At 40.0% G+C, this 21,878-nt stretch overlaps 1 protein-coding gene across 1 annotated transcript in view; it reads left to right on the plus strand.

Annotated features, from left to right (window-relative positions):
* polb (polymerase (DNA directed), beta) overlaps positions 1-21,878 on the plus strand; it is a 104,089-nt gene that overhangs the window by 16,358 nt on the left and 65,853 nt on the right. The window contains exons 6-10 of the mRNA XM_020527993.2: positions 758-807; positions 2,677-2,728; positions 5,434-5,488; positions 7,309-7,381; positions 9,991-10,061. Coding sequence (XP_020383582.1) covers positions 758-807; positions 2,677-2,728; positions 5,434-5,488; positions 7,309-7,381; positions 9,991-10,061 — 301 coding nt within the window. The remainder of the gene's footprint in view (positions 1-757; positions 808-2,676; positions 2,729-5,433; positions 5,489-7,308; positions 7,382-9,990; positions 10,062-21,878) is intronic.

Consider the following 21,878-nt stretch of genomic DNA (forward strand, 5'->3'; position numbering starts at 1 on the left):
GCCTAGACCCTTCATAAAGTAAGATGTTACTTCTTCTAGGACCTGGTGTTAGCAGCATTTATTGTCTTGTTTTGTATAAATGAACTGAGTAGGGAGCATGGTTTGAAGTTTGCAGATGATACAAAACTTGATATTGTAGTAAACAGCAAAAAGGATAGTAGCAGACTTTGAAAAGATGCATGTAGATCATGAAATGAGCAGAGACCTGACAGTAAATTCGGTGTGTTTAAGGATGAAGTGATGCATTTCGGTCAGATCAACATGGAGGTAATTTAATCTAAATAGTGTTACTTGAGGTGGGGGCGCGGGAGGACTGCAAGAGCAGCAGAACCCCATAAACAAATCCTTGAAGATGCCAAGGAAAGAAAGTGAATTGGAATATTTGACTTCATATTATGAGCATTGAATACAAAAGCAAAGGAGCTGTGGTAAAGTGTTAGAAATCACTAGTCAGGTTTCAACTAGGGCATCTGGATAAAGAAATCTGAAGCCTTGAATGGATCTAAACACCAGGATGCCACAGTTAAAGTTGAGGTATTGGGGGACTGGAAAAAGGTTTAAAATGGATTTATTTTTATCAGGCTCACAATTGAAGGATCCCAGTGAAAGAATAATGATTATCTAGATTAATCATCTTAGCCCTAGTAAAATGTTGGAAGTGTCTGCTTCAAAAGGACTTTTGCAGGCAGGATCATGTGTATTTTCAGAACTGCTTTGGCCTCAGAAAATTGTTCTGACAGCTGTTTTCATTCTACAGACCAGCAGCAGCAAGAAAATTTGTTGAAGAGGGAATCAAAACCCTAGATGGTATGTTTCTTGAGTCCTATATCTTCTCTGTCAAAATAGTAAACATTTTGAGTTCAGCAAAATTATCCATTAGACTAATTACCCATTAAAGCAACAGGTATTTGAAAATGTTCCTTTTGATTTTTTACATGTTACTATAAAACTTTCTGTCCAAAATACTGGATATGATTTTGTCTGATATGTCCTTTCTTATCCTATTTAATAATAGTTGCTTTCTCGGTATGCTGTTTGTGGAAGTTTCATGCCATTGCAGTGTCATTGTGTATGTTTAAGATGCTTAAAAAAAAGTGATGCCTATGCATTCATCTCCTGTGCTGGTATCCTGTGGTTAAAATGCATCTGCTGTTCACTGCACTTGTATGCAATATTTCATATCAGAAGAAACTACTTACTAGGAAACCTATCAGTCTGTTTATTTGTTCCCCTCTCCTCTCATGATTTAAATTTGCACAGTGAATACAGATTAATAAGGTTGCAAACCAAAGTGGTCGCTCTAAATCAACGAAACAAGACTGACTGTTATGAGCAGCTATTTAATAACAGAATCATAGAATCCACAATGATATATCAGCCCAAAAAACCTCTGGCTCTTTGAAGAGTCATGTAATTAATCCCACTCCTCAAAGCCCTGTAATTTTTTTTCCATTCCAGTATTTATTGATCTCTCTTTTGATTGTTGAATCTGGTTTAACTGCCCTTTCAGGCAGTGCATTACAGGTAGGAAATCAAAGTGTAAAATAAAATTTCCTCATATTCCTTCTTGTTCTTTGCCAGTTTCCTTAATTCTATGTCTATTTACCTTCTGTCGCAGGAAATAGAAATCCTTCTTTCTTCTATCAGAACTTTTTGATTTTGAACACTTTTATTAAATCAAAAGTAAAATATTGTAGGTGATGGAAATCTGAAACAAAAACACAATATGCTTTTAATACTCAGTGTGTCAGTACTTGTGAAAAGAAGCAGAGGCCATGTTTTAGACATGATGAATTGTCACCTCAACCGGAAATGTTAACTTTCTTAAATCTCCTCTTAATCTTCTCTGCACCAAGGAGAGTTTTTCCCAGCTTTTCCAGTCATTTGCAACCTTACCATTTTCATAAATCTCTCGTCATCATCTTCAGGGCCTTGACATCACTCCTGAGAAGGATATGCAGTATTGAAAACGCTATTCCAATGGACATCTGAGTAGTGTTTCACAAGAAAAATGTAATTTTCTTACTTTTGTGTGGTATTACTGTATTCAGAAATCCCAGAATCCTGTATGTTTTTTATCATTTCATTCAACTTCTCCTGCCACCATCAAAGGTGTGTCTGTGCACCTGCAAATCTTTTAAAAGTATACCTTTTAGTTTATATTGTCTTCTTCCTTCTGACCAAAATCTATCAGTTCTCACTTCTCTGCATGCAAGTTAATGTGGCACAGCTCAGTTTATTTTCCTAGTCTGTAACCTCAAATTCTGCTAATATGCTCCTCACTGCTTGCTACATTTCTGGTTTTTGTGTGATCTGCCAGTCAATGTCCTTTTATACCAATATCCGTATCAATGTATTAACATTGTAAAAAAAACTGTATTTTTCATTGTGATTAATTGCTAGTGATGGAGAGCAGGAGCCTGGGTGTCTCCTTGGTACTCCCTGATCTTACACTGTTGTCTAGGGTGCTTAGGCTAACTGTAGCATCAGTACTGCTTTCCAATAAGAATAAGACTGACTGAGGACAGATTGGAATTAAACTGTGAATCTACTGGCCTTGTTGGTTGAGTTACAAATGATGACTTCACCAATCCAACCTGCAGTAACTAAATGTTCCTATGTTTGATGTTTAAGTGCAACTTATGATTTCAAATGTTATTTTGTGACATTTTTTAGATCTCAGAGAAAATGAACACATACTAAATTATCATCAGCGGATTGGTTTGAAGTAAGTTATGGTGGAAGTAATTTTTCATTGTTGGGATGTGATGCTTTCAAGAGTCTGCCACTAGTCCTGTGCATTTTATCTTAGACTTTTTCGAAAATAATATCATTTAAAAGGAAAAAAAAGACACACCTTTGGGCAAATTATCTCATTCAACATGCTCACCACTTGGAGCCGTAGAGCTGTACAGCATGGAAGCAGACTCTTTGGTCCAACTCGTCCATGCTGAACAGAGATTCTAAATTAATCTAGTCCCATTTGTCCGCATTTGGCCCATATCTCTCTAAACCCTTCCTATTCATATACCCATCCAGATGCCTTTTAAATGTTGTAATTGTGACAGCCTCCGCCACCTCTGGCAGCTCATTCCATACACTCACCACCATCTGTATGAAAATGTTGCCCCTTAGCGGTCCCTTTTAAATCTTTCCCCTGTCACCTTATGTCTATGCCCTCTAGTTTTGGACTCCCCCCTCTAGTTTTGGACTCTCCCACCCTGGGGAAAAGACCTCTCCACAGAGCTCAAACCCTCCAAACCTGGCAACATGCTGGTAAATCTTTTCTGAACCCTTTCAAGTTTCATAGCGTCTTACCAATAACAGGAAGATGAGAATGGCACGCAGTATTCCAGTAGTGGCCTAACCAGTGTCCTGTACAGCTGCAACATGACCTCCCAACTACTATGCTCAATGCACTGACCAATAAAGGCAAGCATACCAAATGCCGCCTTCACTATCTTGTCTACCTAGGACTCCACTCGCAAGGAACTATGAACCTGTACTTCAAGTCATGTGCCAGCAGTTTGAAACTCGTGTGAAATTTTAAAAACATGCACAAGTTTTCAGAAAGAAAAGGCCATTTCATGTCATTGAGCTTTGTCCTTGCACGGACCGCAGTGCCACTTAATCGTCTTCAGAACATGTTTTCTGTGGTGTTGGAATATTTGAAACTTAATGATTCCTGAAGGAGAACGGTGTTGGATTTTATTGATCAAGTTGATTTGGTGATGTATTATGCATAACCATGATGATCAGAGGATTTACAAGATGATCAGAGGATTAGATAGGGTGGACAGTGGGCGCCTTTTTCCTTGGATGGTGGTGGCTAGCACGAGGGGACATAGCTTTAAATTGAGGGGTGATAGATATAGGACAGATGTCAGAGGTAGGTTCTTTACTCAGAGAGTAGTAAGGGCGTGGAATGCCCTGCCTGCAAAAGTAGTAGACTCGCCAACTTTAAGGGCATTTAAATGGTCATTGGATAAACATATGGATGATAATGGAATAGTTTAGGTTAGATGGGCTTCAGATTGGTTTCACAGGTCAACGCAACATCGAGGGCCGAAGGGCCTGTACTGTGCTCTTATGTTCTATGTCCTGGAACTTGCTTAATGACTTTATAGAAGCCGAGACAAATTTATTTCCATAAAATGACAATAGAGCTTTATTTTGGGGTTTGTTTTCCATAGAGTTGGTGATTGAGAATGTGACGTAGGTGGTTGTACAATTCAGTGGAGATAATGAGCAATGACTTGCCTGATATATCAAATGAGCATCCTGAGAAAAGTAGTTTGATTGAGGTAGTAAGGATAGCACAGTGCCTGCTGTCTGTTTGGTCCCCACATGATGCCCTTAACAGTAAAATAACCTGCTGAATTAGCATATTTGACGTAGCAAAGGAACAGTTGCATTATCTTTTGGTCTACACTTTCAAATTTATCTTTCAGTCATTGCAATGTGACTCTGCATGTAAATTTTATTCAACTTGTCATTTCAAATATCAGAGAGATCAAACCTTTTGCTTGTAGAATTCTGTGGACAAACAAAGGATGTTACGTAGCTGATTAGTTTAAACTGTTATTTGCAGTTTGGATATTTGCATCTATTAAGAGTTAACTCTGTCTCTTGTCTCTGTTTTTTAATGGATAAGGAGAGCAAGTTGAATTTATTCACAAGAACTCACCATTCGATTAATAGACATGTGTTGAATGTTTTTAATGTTGAGAGCCTGCAGCTTCATGAACTGCATTGCATTCTTGTCTTGGGTGAAAGTACAAGCTAAATGAGCTAAAGTTCACTTCTTCACTGTTTGTTTCATGATTTCTTTTTAAAGGAATTGTGCACTGCATGTATTTGCAGTGTAATGTGCTGAAAACTTTTAGTGGCAGAGAAAAGGATCACACTAAGTAACTTCAGTTTGGATTGGGGTTAATTGGAATTGTTATTAAAGAAGTAATTTGTCATTATAACTCTCATTCTAGCATGTGTCAACATTTCCTGAAATGGTTTTTTTGTAATTATATTGAAATGGGAAATGAATAGTAAGCATGATTTGAAAAATGTTTAATAGGACTATCAACAAACCATTCAGAAATAATTTACACTTGAAATGTGTATTTTTAACTGACTGCTATCATTTTAATTCATGAGCAACTTGCAATCATATACAAGGATCTGTTGGACATGATTGCACCTTTTTGATGTTGATCTTAACTCATTGGTGATGTTGCTACTTACAGAGGAAACACAAACAATACATTTGATGATGTGAAGCTGTTTTCACGGATTAAAGTTGTCTAAGAAGACTCTGAAACTAAACATGCTAAGTGAAGGAGCTTTCTGCTAAACAAGTAGAGTTTTGCTGTAATGAGAGTCCTCACTGAATTCCTGTCAATGACTTTATTACAGTGCTTTTACTGATTTTTGTAGGTATTTTGAGGATTTTGAAAAGCGCATTCCTCGATGTGAAATGGTGAAAATGCAGGTAAAACAGACAGAATTAAGTTTGCCAATAAGTGCACTTGAGTCTGATGTTTGTCGAGTTTATGCAGTTGAGAGAAGTTATGCAGAAGAATATCCACTGGCTTTGAATCCTGATGCATGTACAATATTTGTATGTTTGTAAACAGACATACTAGTTGCTACGTGCTGAATACAGCCTGTTTTGTTGTTAGATGCGATTGCGTCCTCTCCTTTGCCAAATAGTGATTCCTAAATTTTTCACAAAGCTGCTGCCAAAAGTCAGTCTTTCCTGAGTCATAAAATCATTGAATACTTCAGCATAGAAAGGAGCCATTCAGCACATTGAATATGTGCTGTCGTTGTTGATGAGCAGTTGACTTAGTTCCATTCACTCACTCATTGCTTATATTACAAGATTGACTACATTTTAAAAATTATTCGTTTTGTGTAAAGTTCTTTGGCACATCCTGGGAGTCATAAAAGGTGCTAAATAAGTGCAAATCTTTATTTATATTCTTCCTACCTTCATTCCTTACCATTTTTTTCTCTCATCTCCCAGTATTTCTTCCATTCATTTGTGAAAGTTATGTTGAATTTATTTTCAACACTCAACCAGGCAGCGCATTGCATACAGTAAAAAGAGAAAACAGAATTAGGGTGCATACTGTACCCACAATTGCCCCCTGTCTTTTCAATGCTGCATTTTCACATCAAAATAGGATACAGTCAAGGACATCAGAGGAGACGGTTAGTTGGAACTATTCTAGTAAATCACTTCTTCATTCCCCACGCTCCCCCCCCCAAAAAAAATGTTGCATCCTCCCTAAAGTGTGGTGCCAGAAATGGATGCACTCCTCCAGCTGTAGCTAAACTAATGCTCTATCTTTCTTTTTTTTGCTTAACGTCCTGAGTTTTGTACTCAGTGCTGTTATTTGTAAAACAAGGATTCCGTAAGTTATATTAACAGTCCATAAACCCGAAAGATTTGTGTGCAAATGAGCTCAGGTATCTCTTTTCTCCTTTAAGCCCTGTTACCTCCTTTAAGATGTTACCTTGACTAAGTCTACTCTGCAAGTCTCCCTGTATCTGGGTGTCAGATTTTATTTGATAATAGTCCTGTGAAAGTTATTGGAGCATTTTACTATGTTAAAGGGCAGAATATGAATGAAAGTTGGTATTGTTATAACTAAGATAATGTGTTTAAAAATGTGTACTTGCATTGTATGTAAAGGCAGGCAATGGCATAGTGGTATTATCACTAGACTATTAATTCAGAGACCAAGGTAGTCTTTTTCAGGACCTTGGTTCAAACCCTGGCATGGCCAATAGTGAATTTTGAATTCAATAGACATCTGGAATTAAGAGTCTAATGTTGACTATGAAACCATTGTCGCTTCACCATTCGTAACACACAGTTCCCTTGAGGTAGCTACTTTCCAGGATTGATGCTTCTTCTGAGTAACTTCCTGTCATCACTAATGTCTCTGTATGCCAGTAGAAACCTTATAATTCATCCTAATGCTATATGCCTGTTCCTTGCACATCTCAAGTTTGGATTATACTGTTAGGTGTTTCTCATATTAACTGCACATAAAATGAAGATGTCAGGTTTTCACTGTCCCATTACTTGAAGCCCTATTATAACAAAACGTGAGAAGGATTTGGTATCCTCTTCCTACCTTCCCTTATTGTTACTGATGAGGTTGTGAATTTACTACTTGGGGAACTACGAATTAAAGTTAAATATCTTTAGGCATGAGCATGTTGGAGTGCCTCATGTCTATCCGTCCAGTTCCTCTTTTGTGTAGATTGTACTATGTTTTGTCTCTCTTCACTCTTTAGGCCATTGTTTTACGGGAAGTGGAGAAACTGGATCCAAACTATGTTGCCATCATTTGCGGCAGTTTTAGACGAGGTTTGTATTGCTTCAGTCATTTTTTGTTATTTAACTGGCAACTCTCTGGAAGTGAGTCTCTAGTAATTGGAAGTGCTACCTAGAATTTGCACTGAAATTATGAAATGTAAAAAATGCTGAAATGTACGTTTTTAAAAATTTTAAATTGCAAATATTAAGGCTTCAAAATATTCTCTATGTTGTTCACAAAATGTCATTTCATCCTGGCAAATTCTTTCATTGTACCTGCCAAAAGTCCAGGAAAAGCTCTTTCGTTCCCTTTTATCAAATATATGAGTATAATAGTTAATTAAATAAAGCTGCGAATGGTGAAATCTTGAAATATAAAGGTAAATTTCTGCAAATGTGTAGCTTGTCGGTTGACATCTGAAAGCGGTAATGTTTTTCTGTCTTAGAACACCATCGTGTGCAAGTTGTATAAGCATAGCATTCCGTTATATGCTGGAGAATTTTTTGGCTTAATAGAGAATTCATTATCTCTGGAACATGTTGCTGGTGTTTACAATGAGACTGATTCAATTTAAGTGTTTCAAGGGGGATTTTTAAATATTCACAAGATTTGAGCATTGCAGGTAAGCAATTTGGGTGGCACGGTGGCTCAGTGGTTAGCACTGCTGCCTCACAGCACCGGGAACCCGGGTTCAATTCCACCCTCGGGCAACTGTCTGTGTAGAGTTTGCACATTCTCTCCATGTCTGCGTGGGTTTCCTCCGGGTGCTCCGGTTTCCTCCCACAGTCCAAAGATGTGCAGGGTAGGTGGATTGGCCGTGCTAAATTGCCCAAAGTGTTCAGGGATGTGTAGATTAGGTGGTTTATAGGGGAATGGGTCTGGGTGGGATGCTCTGAGGGTCGGTGTGGACTTGTTGGGCCGAAGGGCCTGTTTCCACACTGTAGGGATTCTATGAAGAGACCATTTTGATTTGGAAGTATATGATGTGGAGGCAGACTTGTTGGTTGTAGATGATCCTGGTCTGATGCGGTTGTAAAAGTTGGCAACTACTACCAAAAAACCTGTGAAGACTACTACAGTATAACTTGTAGATTACGGAGGGACCAAATGTTGAAGGTGAAAGATGGGCTGCAGCCATATGTGCTGCTTTGTCCTGGATGGTGTCGAGATTCTGGAGTGTTGTTGAAACTGTACTCTTCTAGGCAAGTGAGGAATAATCCATCACAGTTCTGACTTACACCTTGTAGATGGTGGACAGTCTTTGGTGAGCCAGGAGGTGAGTTAATTGGCACAGAATTTCCAGCCTCTAACCTGTTCCTGGAACATAATATTTATGTAACTTGCCTAATCAAGTTTTTGGTCAATGGTAATTCACAAGGTATTGTTGGGATGTTCAGCTGCGGTAATGCTGTCTAATGTCAAAGAGAGGATATTATCCAGCTCCTGTTTAGAGGTCGTCATTACCTGGCACAAGTGTGATGCAGAATGTTACCTGCCGCTTTTCAGTCCAAACACGAACTATTGTTCAGGTCTTTCTGCATTTGGACATGGACTTCTTCATTTTCTGAGGAGTTGCAAATTGAACTAAACTCTATAATCTCAAGTAAGCATCCTCACTTTGGAAGGAATGAAGCAGATGCCATTAATTAGGCTTTGGACTTCATTGAGGAATGCCTCCAGGGATTGGAATGATTGGCCTTCATCAAACACAGCCACATTGCTTTGAGCTAGCTATGACATTGGCCTCCTGACCTTGATAACTTCAATTTGGGGCAGTAACTTTCACCTCCCCTCTGGAAATCAGTTCTTTTCTCCATGTTTTGATGAAAGCGGTAATGTGGCCTGAAGTCAACTGGTCCTGGTGGAGCTCAAACTGAGCATCACTGAGCAGTGATACCTTTGATGGCACATTCAACAACACCTTTCATCATTTTTGCTGATACTTCAGAGTTGCTTACAGAGCAGTAATTGGCTGCATTGCATTTGTTCTCCTTTTTGCAGACAGGGAATACCTGGGCAGTTGTCTGCTTTGTTTTATTAATACTGATATTGTAGCTGTCCAGGATCAGTATGCCTAGTTGCAGAGCGCAGATTTTCATGACAGCCATGGTCTTGTCAGGTCCCATAGCTTTGCTGAGTTCACTCTGATTTATTTCTTGATGTCACTTGAAACCACTCAAATTGACTGAAAGTTGATCTCTGTGGTTTTGGACCTTTGCTGATGGCCCAGTTGGACTAGCAACTGAACTGCTTGCAGGTACTTCAAGCATGTTCTCTGCAGTTACATACAGAGTTTTGCTGGCATTGTGGTTTTTGCTGTCATTGATGGTAGGGGACTGTAGTTGTTCATGGTATTTTCAGCATTTGAAGTTATGGTAGGTCAATAATTGGGCAGCGTCATTCAAGGCCAGTGGTTGGAAGAGTTGTGATCATTTGCAAAACAAAGAGACCGGTTTCTTTGTGGGTAACATTCATATTTATTACCTGTCAAAACTTTGGGATGGAGGGAGTACCTGATAGAGATCACAATGGTCATTTTTGTCATGATCAGCTAACATCTACCTGTCTTCCAGTTCTGTGCTTCATCACGTTAAAAGTAGCAACTGCAGTGCAGATTGGAAGGAGTCTCCTTCATTGTTCTTACCCTTCATGTCTCTAGGTGCTGAATCCAGTGGTGATATGGATATTCTTTTGACTCATCCTGACTACACTTCAGAATCATTAAAAAAGGTGAGATCTGATGAACTGAAATACCGTTTTAGATAAAACACAACTTTGCTTATTGCTATGTGTGATTTGAATTGGCCAACTGGATTTTAAAAGCATGAATATCATTAACATTTTAACGGTAACAGTTAGCTTCTTTGACATCTTCCTCGTAGCTTATCGTGTACTTGCTGGTGTACAGCATAAACACCAATATAAATCATGTCTGAAGTGCCTCCTTTTATAGGCTATAAGTTCTATGCACTACCACTCTGTGTATTTTGTTTATACATTTCTTTAAAGCTGAGACCATTTTATAAGTGTGTATTAATACATAGGAACAGAAGTTGTCCATTTGACCTTTCAAGCCTGCTGCAGCACTCAGTGAGATCATAATGTGCTGTCAGCTCTGCTTTCTTGTATGCACTCTAGTGCCCTCTAGTTTTAGTTTCCCCCAAGAGGAAATATCCTCCATGAGAGCACTCTGTCCAGTCCCCTCAAGTTCTTATACGAAAGCAGACTTACTTGAATGCTCACTTTCCCCTATTGCAGTCGAATCACAGAAACGTAAAGCAGAGGAGGACATTCAACCACTTGTGCATGTGTTGACCATTTATGCTGTGTCACAAATTACTGTTTAGTGGTTTCAGACTTGCCAAATGGAATATTTTTTTCAATCTACTCTATCAAAATCCCTCAATATTTTGAAGTCCCCTCATAGATAACTGCTTGATCTTCCGTTCTAAAGAGAACAATCCAAACTTTTCCTATCTGTCCTCATCCCTGATAACATCCTGATTAAGTGTCATGCCAGCCTTCCAAAAGCTTTTGATCTTTTCTGATGTATATGTTCCAGATTTGTCCACAATTCGCCACCTTAAGCCCTAACCAGTGATTTACAAAGCTCTGGTATGGTCTCTTGATGATTTTTTTCAATTCACTTGTGGGGTGTGGGCATTGCTAGCTAGGCCAGCATTTATTGTCCATTCCAAGTTGCCTTTCAGAAGGTGCTGGTGAGCTGTCTTCTTGAACTGCTGCAATCTACGTGCTGTAGATTGACCACTCCCTTAGGGAGGGAATTCCAGGATTTTGACCCAGCAACAGAGAAGGAATGGTGAATATTTGCAAGTCAAGGTGAGTGACTTGGAGGGGAGCTTGCAGGTAGTGGTGTTCCCATGTATCTGCTCTTGTCAGGGAGCTGCTGTTTAGGAGTGTTCCTCCTTGAACACAGTTTATGCTGGCCAAGGGAGGAAAGAGCTCAGGATGCAGGGCTGACCAGAGTCAGGGACGCGCTGGATGCCAGAGGAGTGGCCTGGATGGTGCCAGCACAGTGGCCATGAGTGTGACGGTCCACCTCTGGTTCGCAACCCAAACCATCCAAAGCCGAATGGACAAGGCATTCAGCCCTGACACCTCGATTGTGCTTGAGATGGCTCAGGCATGCGGCGGGCTTCTGGATGAACTGACTCCTGTCTGTCTGGAACTTGACATCGGCCTCAAGCTGCGGACACTCCTCTGGGTTGTGGTTCACCACAATCTGAGCCATCTCAGGGATATCCTCCCAGTGCTCTTTCAGATGACGTGGACCTTTTGTTTAAAAGAGTTGAAGGTGCTGTCTAAGGATCCTTGGTGAGTTGCTGCAGTGCATCTTGTAGATGGTACACACTACCGCTGCTGAGCATTGGTGGTAGAGGGAGTGCATATTTGTGGATATAGTGCCAATCAAGCGGGCTGCTTTGTCGTGGATGCTGTCAAGCTTCTTGAGAGTTATTGGAGCTGCAATTGTGGAGTACTTCACCACACTCATGTCTTAGAGATGGTGGACAGGCTTTGGGGAGTTAGGAGGTGAGTGACTTCCTGTCATATTTCTGGCCACTGACCTGTTATATAGCTATTCTATGTACGTGGTGAGTCCAGTTCAGTTTCTGGTAACCCCCAGGATGTTGATAGTGGGGGATTTAGTGATGGTAATGCTATTGAATATCAAGGGTAGTGGTGAGATGGCCATTGCCTGGCATTTGTGTGGTGCGAATGTTAGTTGCCATTTGTAAGCCCAAGCCTGGATATTGTCCAGATCTTGTTGCATTTGAACATGGACTACTTCAATAATTGAAGAGTTGCAGATGGTGCTCAATATTGTGCAATCATCAGTGAACATCTCCACTTCTGATCTTATGATGGAGGGAGTGTCACTTATGAAACATCTGAAGATGATTGGGCCTAGAACACTATTCTGAGGAACTCCTGCAGAGATATCCTGGCCCTGAGGCGACTGACCTCCCAACAATTATGACCATCTTCCCATGTGCCAGGTATGACTCCAACCAGAGTTGAGCTTGCCCCCGATATCCATTGATTTTTGTTTGCTAGGCCTCCTTGATGCCACTGTTAGTCAAATGTGGTCTTGACATCAAACGCTGGCAGTCTCTCCTCACCTCTGGAATTTGGCTGTTTTGTCCATGTTTGAAACAAGACTGTAATGAGGTCAAGAGCTGAGTGGCCCTGGCAGAATCCAAACTGGGCGTCACTGAGGTTATTGCTGAGCAGGTGCTGCTTGATAGCTCTGTTGATGATACCTTCCAGCACTTTATTGATGATCAAAAGTAGACTGATGGAGCAATAACTGGCTGGTTTGGACTTGTCCTTCTTTTTGTATACAGGACATACCTGGGTTATTTTTCAGTTGTAGGGCAGATAAGTGTTGTAACTGTGCTGGAAGAGCTTGGCTAGAGGAGTGGCAAGTTCTGGAATACAAATCTTTAGTGCTGTTGCTGGAATGTTGTCAGGGCCCATAGCCTTTGCAGTATCCAGTGCCTCCAAAAGTTTCGTAATACCACATGGAGTGAATCAAATTGGCTGAAGACTGGTATCTGTGGTGCTGGGGACCACTGGAGGATGCTAAGATGGGTGACACCTTATTTTTACGCATGCCTCATGCTCTTCCTGGCATGCCCGCCACTCTCCATTGAGGGTTGATCCCTGGCTTGACAGTAATCGTTGAGAAGGGGGTCTGCCAGGCCACGAGGTTGCAGATTGTGCTAGAGTATCATTCTGTTGTTCATGGCCCAAAGTGCACCCTGGATGTCCAGTCTTGAGTTACTCAATCTGTTTGAAGTTTTTTCCATTTAGCGTGATGATAGTGCAAGAATGCAGTAGAATATCCTTAATGTGAAGATGGGATTGGTGAGGATGCGGCCAAGTATGTTTTTCCATCAAATTGGTTCCTTCACCACTTGCCACAGACCCATTTTAGCAGCTTTGTCCTTTAGTGCGATCAGTAGTGTTGCTGTCGAGCTACTCTTGGTGGTGGGTGTTGAAATCTCCACCCAGAGTACCCTTGCCAAATGTTGCTTAACATGGAGGAGTACTGTCAAGGGAGGATGGTACCTGATAATCAGAAAGAAGTTTCCTTGCCCACGTTCAACTTGAAGCCATGAGCCTTCATAGGGTCTAGAGTCTGTGTTGAAGACTGCTTGGGCAACTCCTTCCCAACTGTATACTGCTGTGCCGCCACCTCTCCTGGGTCTGTCCTGATGATGGGACAGGGCTAATCCAGAGATGTCTGGGACATTGTCTGTCAGGCATGATTCCATGAGTACCATGAGTTCCATGAGTCGTATGTCAGGCTGTTACTTGACTGGTCTGTGAGACAGCTTGCCTAATTTTGGCATCTCCAGATGTTAGTCAGGAGGACTTTTCAGGGCCAACAGGGCTATTTCTGCTGTCGTCTTTTTGATGCCTAGGTCGATGTTGAATGGTCTGTCCGGTTTCATTTCTTTGTGAGACTCTATATCCCTATTTACAAATCAAAGTAATCTGTATGCTTTTTAACTACTTGATCAAATATTCAATAAGTCTGAACAGATCTATTTTAAATTTAGTTATAAGCTAATTGATGCCTAATGGCAACATTCATAGACCCCTTAGTTCTAAAATCTAAATTGAACATGACATACTGGAGGTATATATGTGCCCCAAACAGCATGTTGGAGAACCGAATTGTGCAGTACCCACTGTGTTGGCAGTCTGAAATTGCATTGCAGTGTGATTGCACCAAATGGGAGACAACAGGGTGAAATATTATTGGGCTGCTTGTGCTTTGTGTTTTTCCCCAAGTAACACAGGCAGAGGTTGGGAGGAGCTCTGAGACAGTGGCAAGTTTTAAAAGATCAAAAAAGCAAGAAAAATTAAAGGGGTTGTCGAAAGTAATCCTTTTAATTTGACATTCTGTGTACTTTTTTTCCCATGGAGAAGGACAGATTAAAATAATTAAAAATCTTCTTAAATATTTAGTCTGGGTGTGTTACCTGTGTGGTTTACCATTTATATAAATTAAAAGTTTTTTTGTTGAGAATGTTGATGCATTTATTAAAAGGAGATTGATTTCAGTAAGTAATGAAGCCTCAGACTGACTGTTTCTGACCATTAATTCAAATTGTGTTGAATAGAATTTCATGAGATCATTGAAGCTTCGTAGTTCAAGGTAATTTTTCTTTTCAATTCAGGTAAAGGGCCAAGATCCATAGTGCAGGAAACCAGGAAAGTCAGAGAGTAGACCTGAAAACCACATAAATCAAGAGGTAGCGAGCTAGATGACTCCCAGCTTGGGTTTTAAAAGCCTGAAGATTATTGAAAGTCTAGAGGTTAAAAAGTTCCATAGTTTAATGGTCCCAGAAAGGAATTGGTTGTAGTTGGACATATTGCAATGATGACTTAGTGTGCAAATATAGGACTGAGGAGAACTGATAGGCTATGGACTTGGAGCTTCGGAAGGACAAAATTGGAGAACTCGAGCAACTGTAATCATGGCTATATTTTGTTTGTGCTGCGTTACACCTGCTGGCTATGAGGTTGTCAGGTGGAGACTGCATTGACTGCTCATTCATAACAATGGAGAAAGTACCTGCAATGTGGAAAAAGCATATTTTAGATAAGTCCTGAATCTCTCTCTTCCACTTACCACTTCCTCAAACTTTTCAGCTAGTGTCAATGGGCAACAGTTCAGAGTGAAAACCCAGGGTGACTGAAATCGATTTGTTGCTGCTGTTGCCACTGAATTTCTAGTCTGGATATTGCATTACAGGCTGTGTCTAATAACTGAACATTTGTCAAAAAAATTGCGATTTTCAAGTCTTTAATGTCTTTTATTTGAGTGGAGTCTTACAGTACAAGCATATAAACCACATTGAACTGTCAAGGGGAGGTGATGGCCTAAGAGTATTATTGCAGACTGTTACTCTGGATAATGTTCGAATCCTGCCACAGCAGATGGTAGAATTTGAATTCATTTAAAAAAAATCTGGAATTAAGAGTCTAATGATGACCATTGTAGATTGTCAGGAGAAACCCATCTGGTTCTTTAGGGAAGGAAACTGCCATCCATATCTGGTCTGGCCTACATGTGATTCCAGACCCGTAACAATGTGGTTGCCCTCTGGTCAATTAGGGATGCCCTCATCTCGTCAATGAATGAATGAATGAGTGAAGGATTTGGATGGTAGTCCTGAATGATGTCATGATTTCATAGAGCAGTTATACTTTGAGCTTATGAACTCCAATACAAACAAAAGACTGTTGAATTACTGATTTCCAGTTAAGTTTTAATAAACATATGTTTACAGCAATAAACAGTTGAGGAAAATTTCTAGTTTGGAATTCAGTTTTGAGCATACACTATTTTGTGTGTAACAAATCTCTGAGAGGCTGAAATTTCCTTAGAGTGTAAATTCCACTGGACGTTTTAAATTTAAACTTTGATGTGTGCAGACATGCACAATGTCTCCTCACCTTTTTCTAAATCTGTCATTCAAACAACCTACAATGCAACTTTAAATTATATAAATGTAATTATGTTGGATAAGGAATGGTTTACATGTTCCTAACCACATCTGAGCAGAATATAATCATTAAGTTTCTTTCCTGTGATCCTTTATCACCAGTTGCACCTCAGCAACATGTCAAGGCTTCTTCCCTGTTCCAAGTCGAAGGATAAAGGAACAAGTGCTTGGGAACACACATTATTCTGACTTGTGTATATATATTGTCATTCCTTCATTGTTGGTTGGTTACAGTCTTAGAGGTTCCTCGCCTAAAAGCATTATGCATGTACCTTCGCCACTGCATTTCAAGACTAAGGATGGCAAACACATGATGGCTTTGCCAGTGATATCGATAGCCATAACTGAATAAGGCAAGGAAGTATAACAGCTTCTGAAAGTCTGCCTCACCAGTGGGAGAATAGCTGTGTGAATGTGTAAACCGAATATTTTTAGATTTTGCATAAAGCACAAATCTAAATGCCACTGGTCAGCTCCGACATCTGCATCAGTCCTAAGGGAGCCGAGTTTGGATTGCGTGGAGAGCTGTCTTCATGTCAAAGTACTTGACTTATTGGCCAGAAAGCTGTATTAGTTTTAATTGTCAGAGACTGATAATTTAGGGCAGTGCTGTTTTTGTGCTGAGTGGGCATTCTGATTTCTTTGTTCCTGGCATAGTCATCCCAAAGGAGACTTAATCTTAGCTGGAGGCTGCCTTGATCAAAAGCCGGTCGTAATTGGTCATGAGCTGACAAGGCAGTCCAGAGAAGGTTCAATAGGTTGATTCTGAGTATGGTGGGATTGCCTTATAAGGAGTGGTCGAGTAAGTTGGTCCTGTACTTATTGTACTTTAGAAGAATGAGAGGTGACCTTCTTGTAATACACAAGATTGCTAGTGGTTTTGACAGGTTAGGTTCTGAGAGTTATTTCTCCTTTTGGGAATCTAAGACCAGAGGGCATAATCCCAGAGGAATGGGTCACTCATTTTAGACAGAGATGAGAGTGCATTTTTTCTCTGTGGGTGGTGTGTCCATGGAATTCTGTAGCAAAGGATTGTAGAGGCTGGGTCACTAGGCATGTTCAAGGCTGAGATAGATTTCCAATCAGTAAGGGTTATGGGTAAAACGCTGGAAAGTGGAGTTGCGGTTTATCAGCCATGGGCTCATTGAATGGCAGAGCTGACCCTGAACTTGTTTGCTGCTTGTGTTCTTGATTTCCATGTACTCACTTCAGGGGATAGTACCTCTAGCAATCTCTATTTAGGCATCTTTCCTTGATAGCAGTAAGCTGTCATTTGAACTCCCTCTGTAATAAGATGGAGAAATGTGTACTGAGGCCCTACACCATTACTGAAGAAGTAAGTGGTTGAGAAATTCAAAAGACTTTTATTAAGACATTAAAGACATTAAACAGACAGCCTCTGGATAAAATAAGAAGAATTAAATAGCCTTTGTTATTTTTAATAAACGCATGACAAAATTTATTCATCTTGTGCTCATTTTCTTTGCCACTTTTGCAGTACTTTATTTCTTCAGAAGTAGGCATTATACTGACAAAACAGCAGAGGGCACTGTCTTCCCTTGTTCAGAAAACGCTCCAACGTTTTAGTCAATCTTAGAGAAATACGGGGGGTAAATCCTGTCTTTTTTTTAATACAAAACCTCAATTTGTATTTACTTTTCTGAAGTTCCCAGAAAAAGAGACTTGCAGCAGGGTTTCACAACTTTGTTGTGCAGACATATGTCAATACAAAATGAGAAATAAACCTTTCAAGCAGTATTTCTGTAGGGTTGGTTTTGTGTACTGGAAAAGGGGAGTAGGTTTCTTGCTTATTCATGTGTGGAGAGTGTATTAAAATTTTAAAAATTACGGCCAATCTGAATAAGCCAAAATTTGGAGCTGCTAATATTTAATTAAATGTTTTTTGATCATCTAGGCTGAGAAACAATTCTATGTTTTAACAAAACTAACTTGAATCCAGATATATATTTTTTAAATCTTCTTATAACCCGCAGAACATCACAAACTTACTAAGGGAAAATATGTCCTTACATTTGGTGGAATAATGCTATTCTCTTTTAAGTGAAAATCTTCTCTGGAATGTTATCATGGGCTTAAGACTAAATGTGAGGAGATTCATCTTGTAAATAGCTCATAAACAAGGCAACAAATCCTTGGAACTGTTTTGAGGGTGTGCTGTGCTTTTAAACTTAAATCTTTTGACTGTTTTTTAGAAACTGCCAGACATATTGTATTGTAGCATCAGAAATGTAGATTGCTGAGTTTATTGGAGACATGGTAAATAACAAGTCCAAGGCATACACCTCCTAGAGTTAAATTACTAACATTACAATCCACGTAAACCTGTCCTTACAACTCCTAGGTAATGTAGTTTGTAGATTATTCTGGTTTTCATCATATTCTGAAAAGGCTGGAAGAATTGAAATCCACTTGCACAAACCTCATATACCTGTCTAACCACAGTTCTGTATTGACTTGACCAAGGCATGACCACTGCCAGTAGGATTACTGTATAATGTATCAGTGAGAGATTGACTATCAACTGAAAGTCCAGCCTTGATCATTACTAGCTGTACTGTCATTGGACAGGAGACAATGGTCACTATCAGATTGGAAACGCTTGTCAACTTAGATGAACTCACAAGTACCCTCATCTAATTCTCACATATATATTCTCACAAGTACTTGACAAGGATTCATATTTCCATTTATTGATTGTAACTAACCTCGTGATTCTCTAAAGCCTGGCCACCATCTACATACACAATGTAGGAGTATGCTGGAATACTCTCCACTTGTCTGGATGAGTGCAGCCCCAACAACACTCAAGAAGCTTGACCCAAGCCAAGACAAAGCAACCTCTTGATTGACACCACATCTGCGAACATTCACTCGCTCTACCACAACATGGAGTAGCAGCAGTGCATGTCGTTTCCAAGATGCACTGCAGAAATTTACCAAGCCTTCTTAGACTGCACCTTCCTAATCCACGACCATTGCCCTCAGAAGGACACAAGCAGCAACTGCATGGGACCACCACCTCCTGAATGTTCACCTCCAAGCTACTCACCTCGTGACTTGTAAAAGTATGTCCATTCCTTCAGTGTCTCTGGTCAAAACCTGGGCCTCCCTAATAACATTGTGAGTATACAGCACATGGCTGCAGCAGTTCAAGAAGGCAGCTCACCACTATCTTGTAAAGGACACCAAGGGATGAACTGTAACTGAGCTAGTGACACCTACACCCCATTGGTTAATTTTTTAAAACATTGCTGCTACAATGCAGTGCTGTGTGCTTGGACTTGGCAGTGATAATCCATCTAAGGTGTGGAGTTGTGAACCAAGTGGAAATTGCTCATGCAAGAAACTATAGTGCAGAAAATCACTTAACAAAGCAATCAAAAGAATTGGAGGTTGTTGCATGGTAATGATGCATTGAGGCGAGTAATGGCCGCTTGGTGAGATGTAACAAATATAGGTGAGGCTGTAATCCAACAAGGAATTGATATTCAGTCCATTCGGTCCATCAAGTCTTCTCCATTGTTCAGATCATGCCAGAGCTGATAACCCTGATAAAAATCTGTCTTGCTTCGCCTTGAATGTACTTAATAATAGCCTTCTGTGGTAAAGAATTCTCAGATTCACTCCCTCCTCAGACAAGGAATTTCTCCTCATCTCTGTCTTAAATCCTTTTCAGAGATAATGCTCTCCAGTCGTAGACTCTGGCACAAGGGCAAACAACCTTTCCTCATCCACCCAGTCAAGTCCCATGAGAATCTAGCGTTTTTCAAAAAGGTCACCGCTCATTCTTCTAAATTCCATTCAGTACAGGCCCAACCTTCTCAACCTGTCCTTATAAGACAGTCCCTCCATACGTGTTATAGGCCTAGTGAACCTTCTGTGGACTGTCTTTCCTTCGTTAAAGAGCCCCAAACTGTTCACTGTATTCCAACTGTGGTTTGACTCATGCTTTGTAAAGTTTTAGCAAGCCACCGCACCCTCCCCAACTTTTATACTCTATTTTGTGTGAAATAAAGGCCAATATTCCATTCGCCTGGTTATTACCCACTGAATTTATATGTTCGTTTTTTGTGATTCATTTATCAGGACTTCCCAATCTGTCTGTTCTGCAGCATTCTGCAGTCTTTTTTCTGTTTAAATAAGATGCAGCTAATCTTCCCGACAAAATGCATAACCTCATGTGTTTACACATTATATTCCATCTGCCAAAGTTTTGTCCACTCAAAGCTTGACAGTATCCTTCTGCAAACTCTGTGCCATCCTCACCACTTGCTTTGACACCTATCTTTGTGTCATGCACAAATTTGGCTGTAGTGTATTCACTTTCCTCATTCAGATCATTCGTATATATTGTGAATAATTATGGCCTTGGTATTCCCACTAGTTCCAGTTTGCCATCCTGAAAATGCTGTCCTTATTCCAACTCTGTCTTCTATTAGTTCACCAATTCTCTGTCCATGCTAATATACAATGCCCAATACCATCGGCCTAAGTACCCTAACGTATGGTACCTTATCAAATGCCTTCTGAAAATCCAAATTTACTATATCCATTGTTTCCTGCTTGTTACCTCCTCAAAGAATTCTGGTAAATTTGTCAGGCATAGTTTTCCCTTCAAAAAGCCATGCTGACTCTGCTTAATCATATTATGTATTTAAAATACTTTGCTATTACATCCTCTATAACACACGCTATCATTTTCGCAATGTCAGATGTTAAGCTAATTGGCCGATAGTTACTTGTTTTTTTGTGTCCTTCATCTTCAAATAAATGTGTTACATTGGCAGTTTTCCAATCCTCTGGGATCTTTCCAGAATCTAAGGATCTCTGGAAGATTACTACCAAGGCGTCCACTACCTCTGTAGTAAACCTACCTTAATATCCTAGGCTGCTTCCCATCAGGCCCAGGGATGTATCAGTCTTTGGCCCCATTTCGTTTCCCTCTCACCTTTTCTCTGAGTGATATTTTTTTCCCCTTGATTATTTAGTAATTTTGGAATGCTCTTAATGTCTTCTGCTGTGGAGACTGATGCAACGTATTTATTGTCCCTCTTTATTACTTTTGATTGTCCTTTATTGTTTTTTTTTAACTTTCCCAATCCTCTGCTTTACCACTAATTTTTGCCAAATTATCTGTATTTTTTCCTTTCAATTTGATGCTGTCCTGTTTGGCTTATCCCCTTCCCAGATTCAGTGTTGTCAAAGAAAAGCAAAATTGAGAGATTGGCAGGGAACTGAAAATTGAAAGCACGTTTTGGATTGGTATTATAATGGGCTGTAATAAAAAGAGGAAATGCTGGAAATGCTCAGCATGCCAGACAGCATTCGTAGAGAGAGAGAAACCGAGTTAATGTTTTAACTCAATCATTTTCCTTTACAATCTGATACAGTTAGTGAGCTTTATCAGCTTTCAAGCATATGCAAGGTGGGGGTAGATGCAGTGGGAGCTGCTGGGTGATGTGTAGATGAAAAGAGAGTGAATTGCAAGAGTGATCCAATATCAGAAGAGATGATAGTGAAAGTCAAGGGGGGCTTATGATGAGTTCAGGAAAGAAACTCAAGGTGGATTTAGGTAAGTGTTAAGAAAGATTTGATGAATTATTACCAACAGCGTCTGTCCATAAAATGGGAACAGTGTTTATCATCTGACATTGTTGAATGCCGTGCTCAGTCCAGAAGGATACGAAATGCCTAATTGAAACATGAGACAGTGTTGCCTTATTAAGTTTTACTGGGATAGTGTATGTGAGCAGTTGCAGAGAATTCACAGTGGGTTTAGGGTGGAGAATTGTGGCAAATGACTGGAAGTTTTAGCCTTTCTTACGGACTGAATGGAGATGCTCAACAATCAGATGAGCTTCTGTGAACTGGAGAGACCATATCATGAGCCGTGGCTAAATCATACCGAATTGAAAGGAGTGGTTGGTGGGAGCAGGTGAAAGTGCAGACATTGTATATCCTGACTTACACTGGAAAGAAGAGT

This window comes from Rhincodon typus, chromosome 40 (assembly GCF_021869965.1).
Source record: "Rhincodon typus isolate 14 chromosome 40, sRhiTyp1.1, whole genome shotgun sequence".
In the NCBI taxonomy this organism is placed as follows: Eukaryota; Metazoa; Chordata; class Chondrichthyes; order Orectolobiformes; family Rhincodontidae; genus Rhincodon; species Rhincodon typus.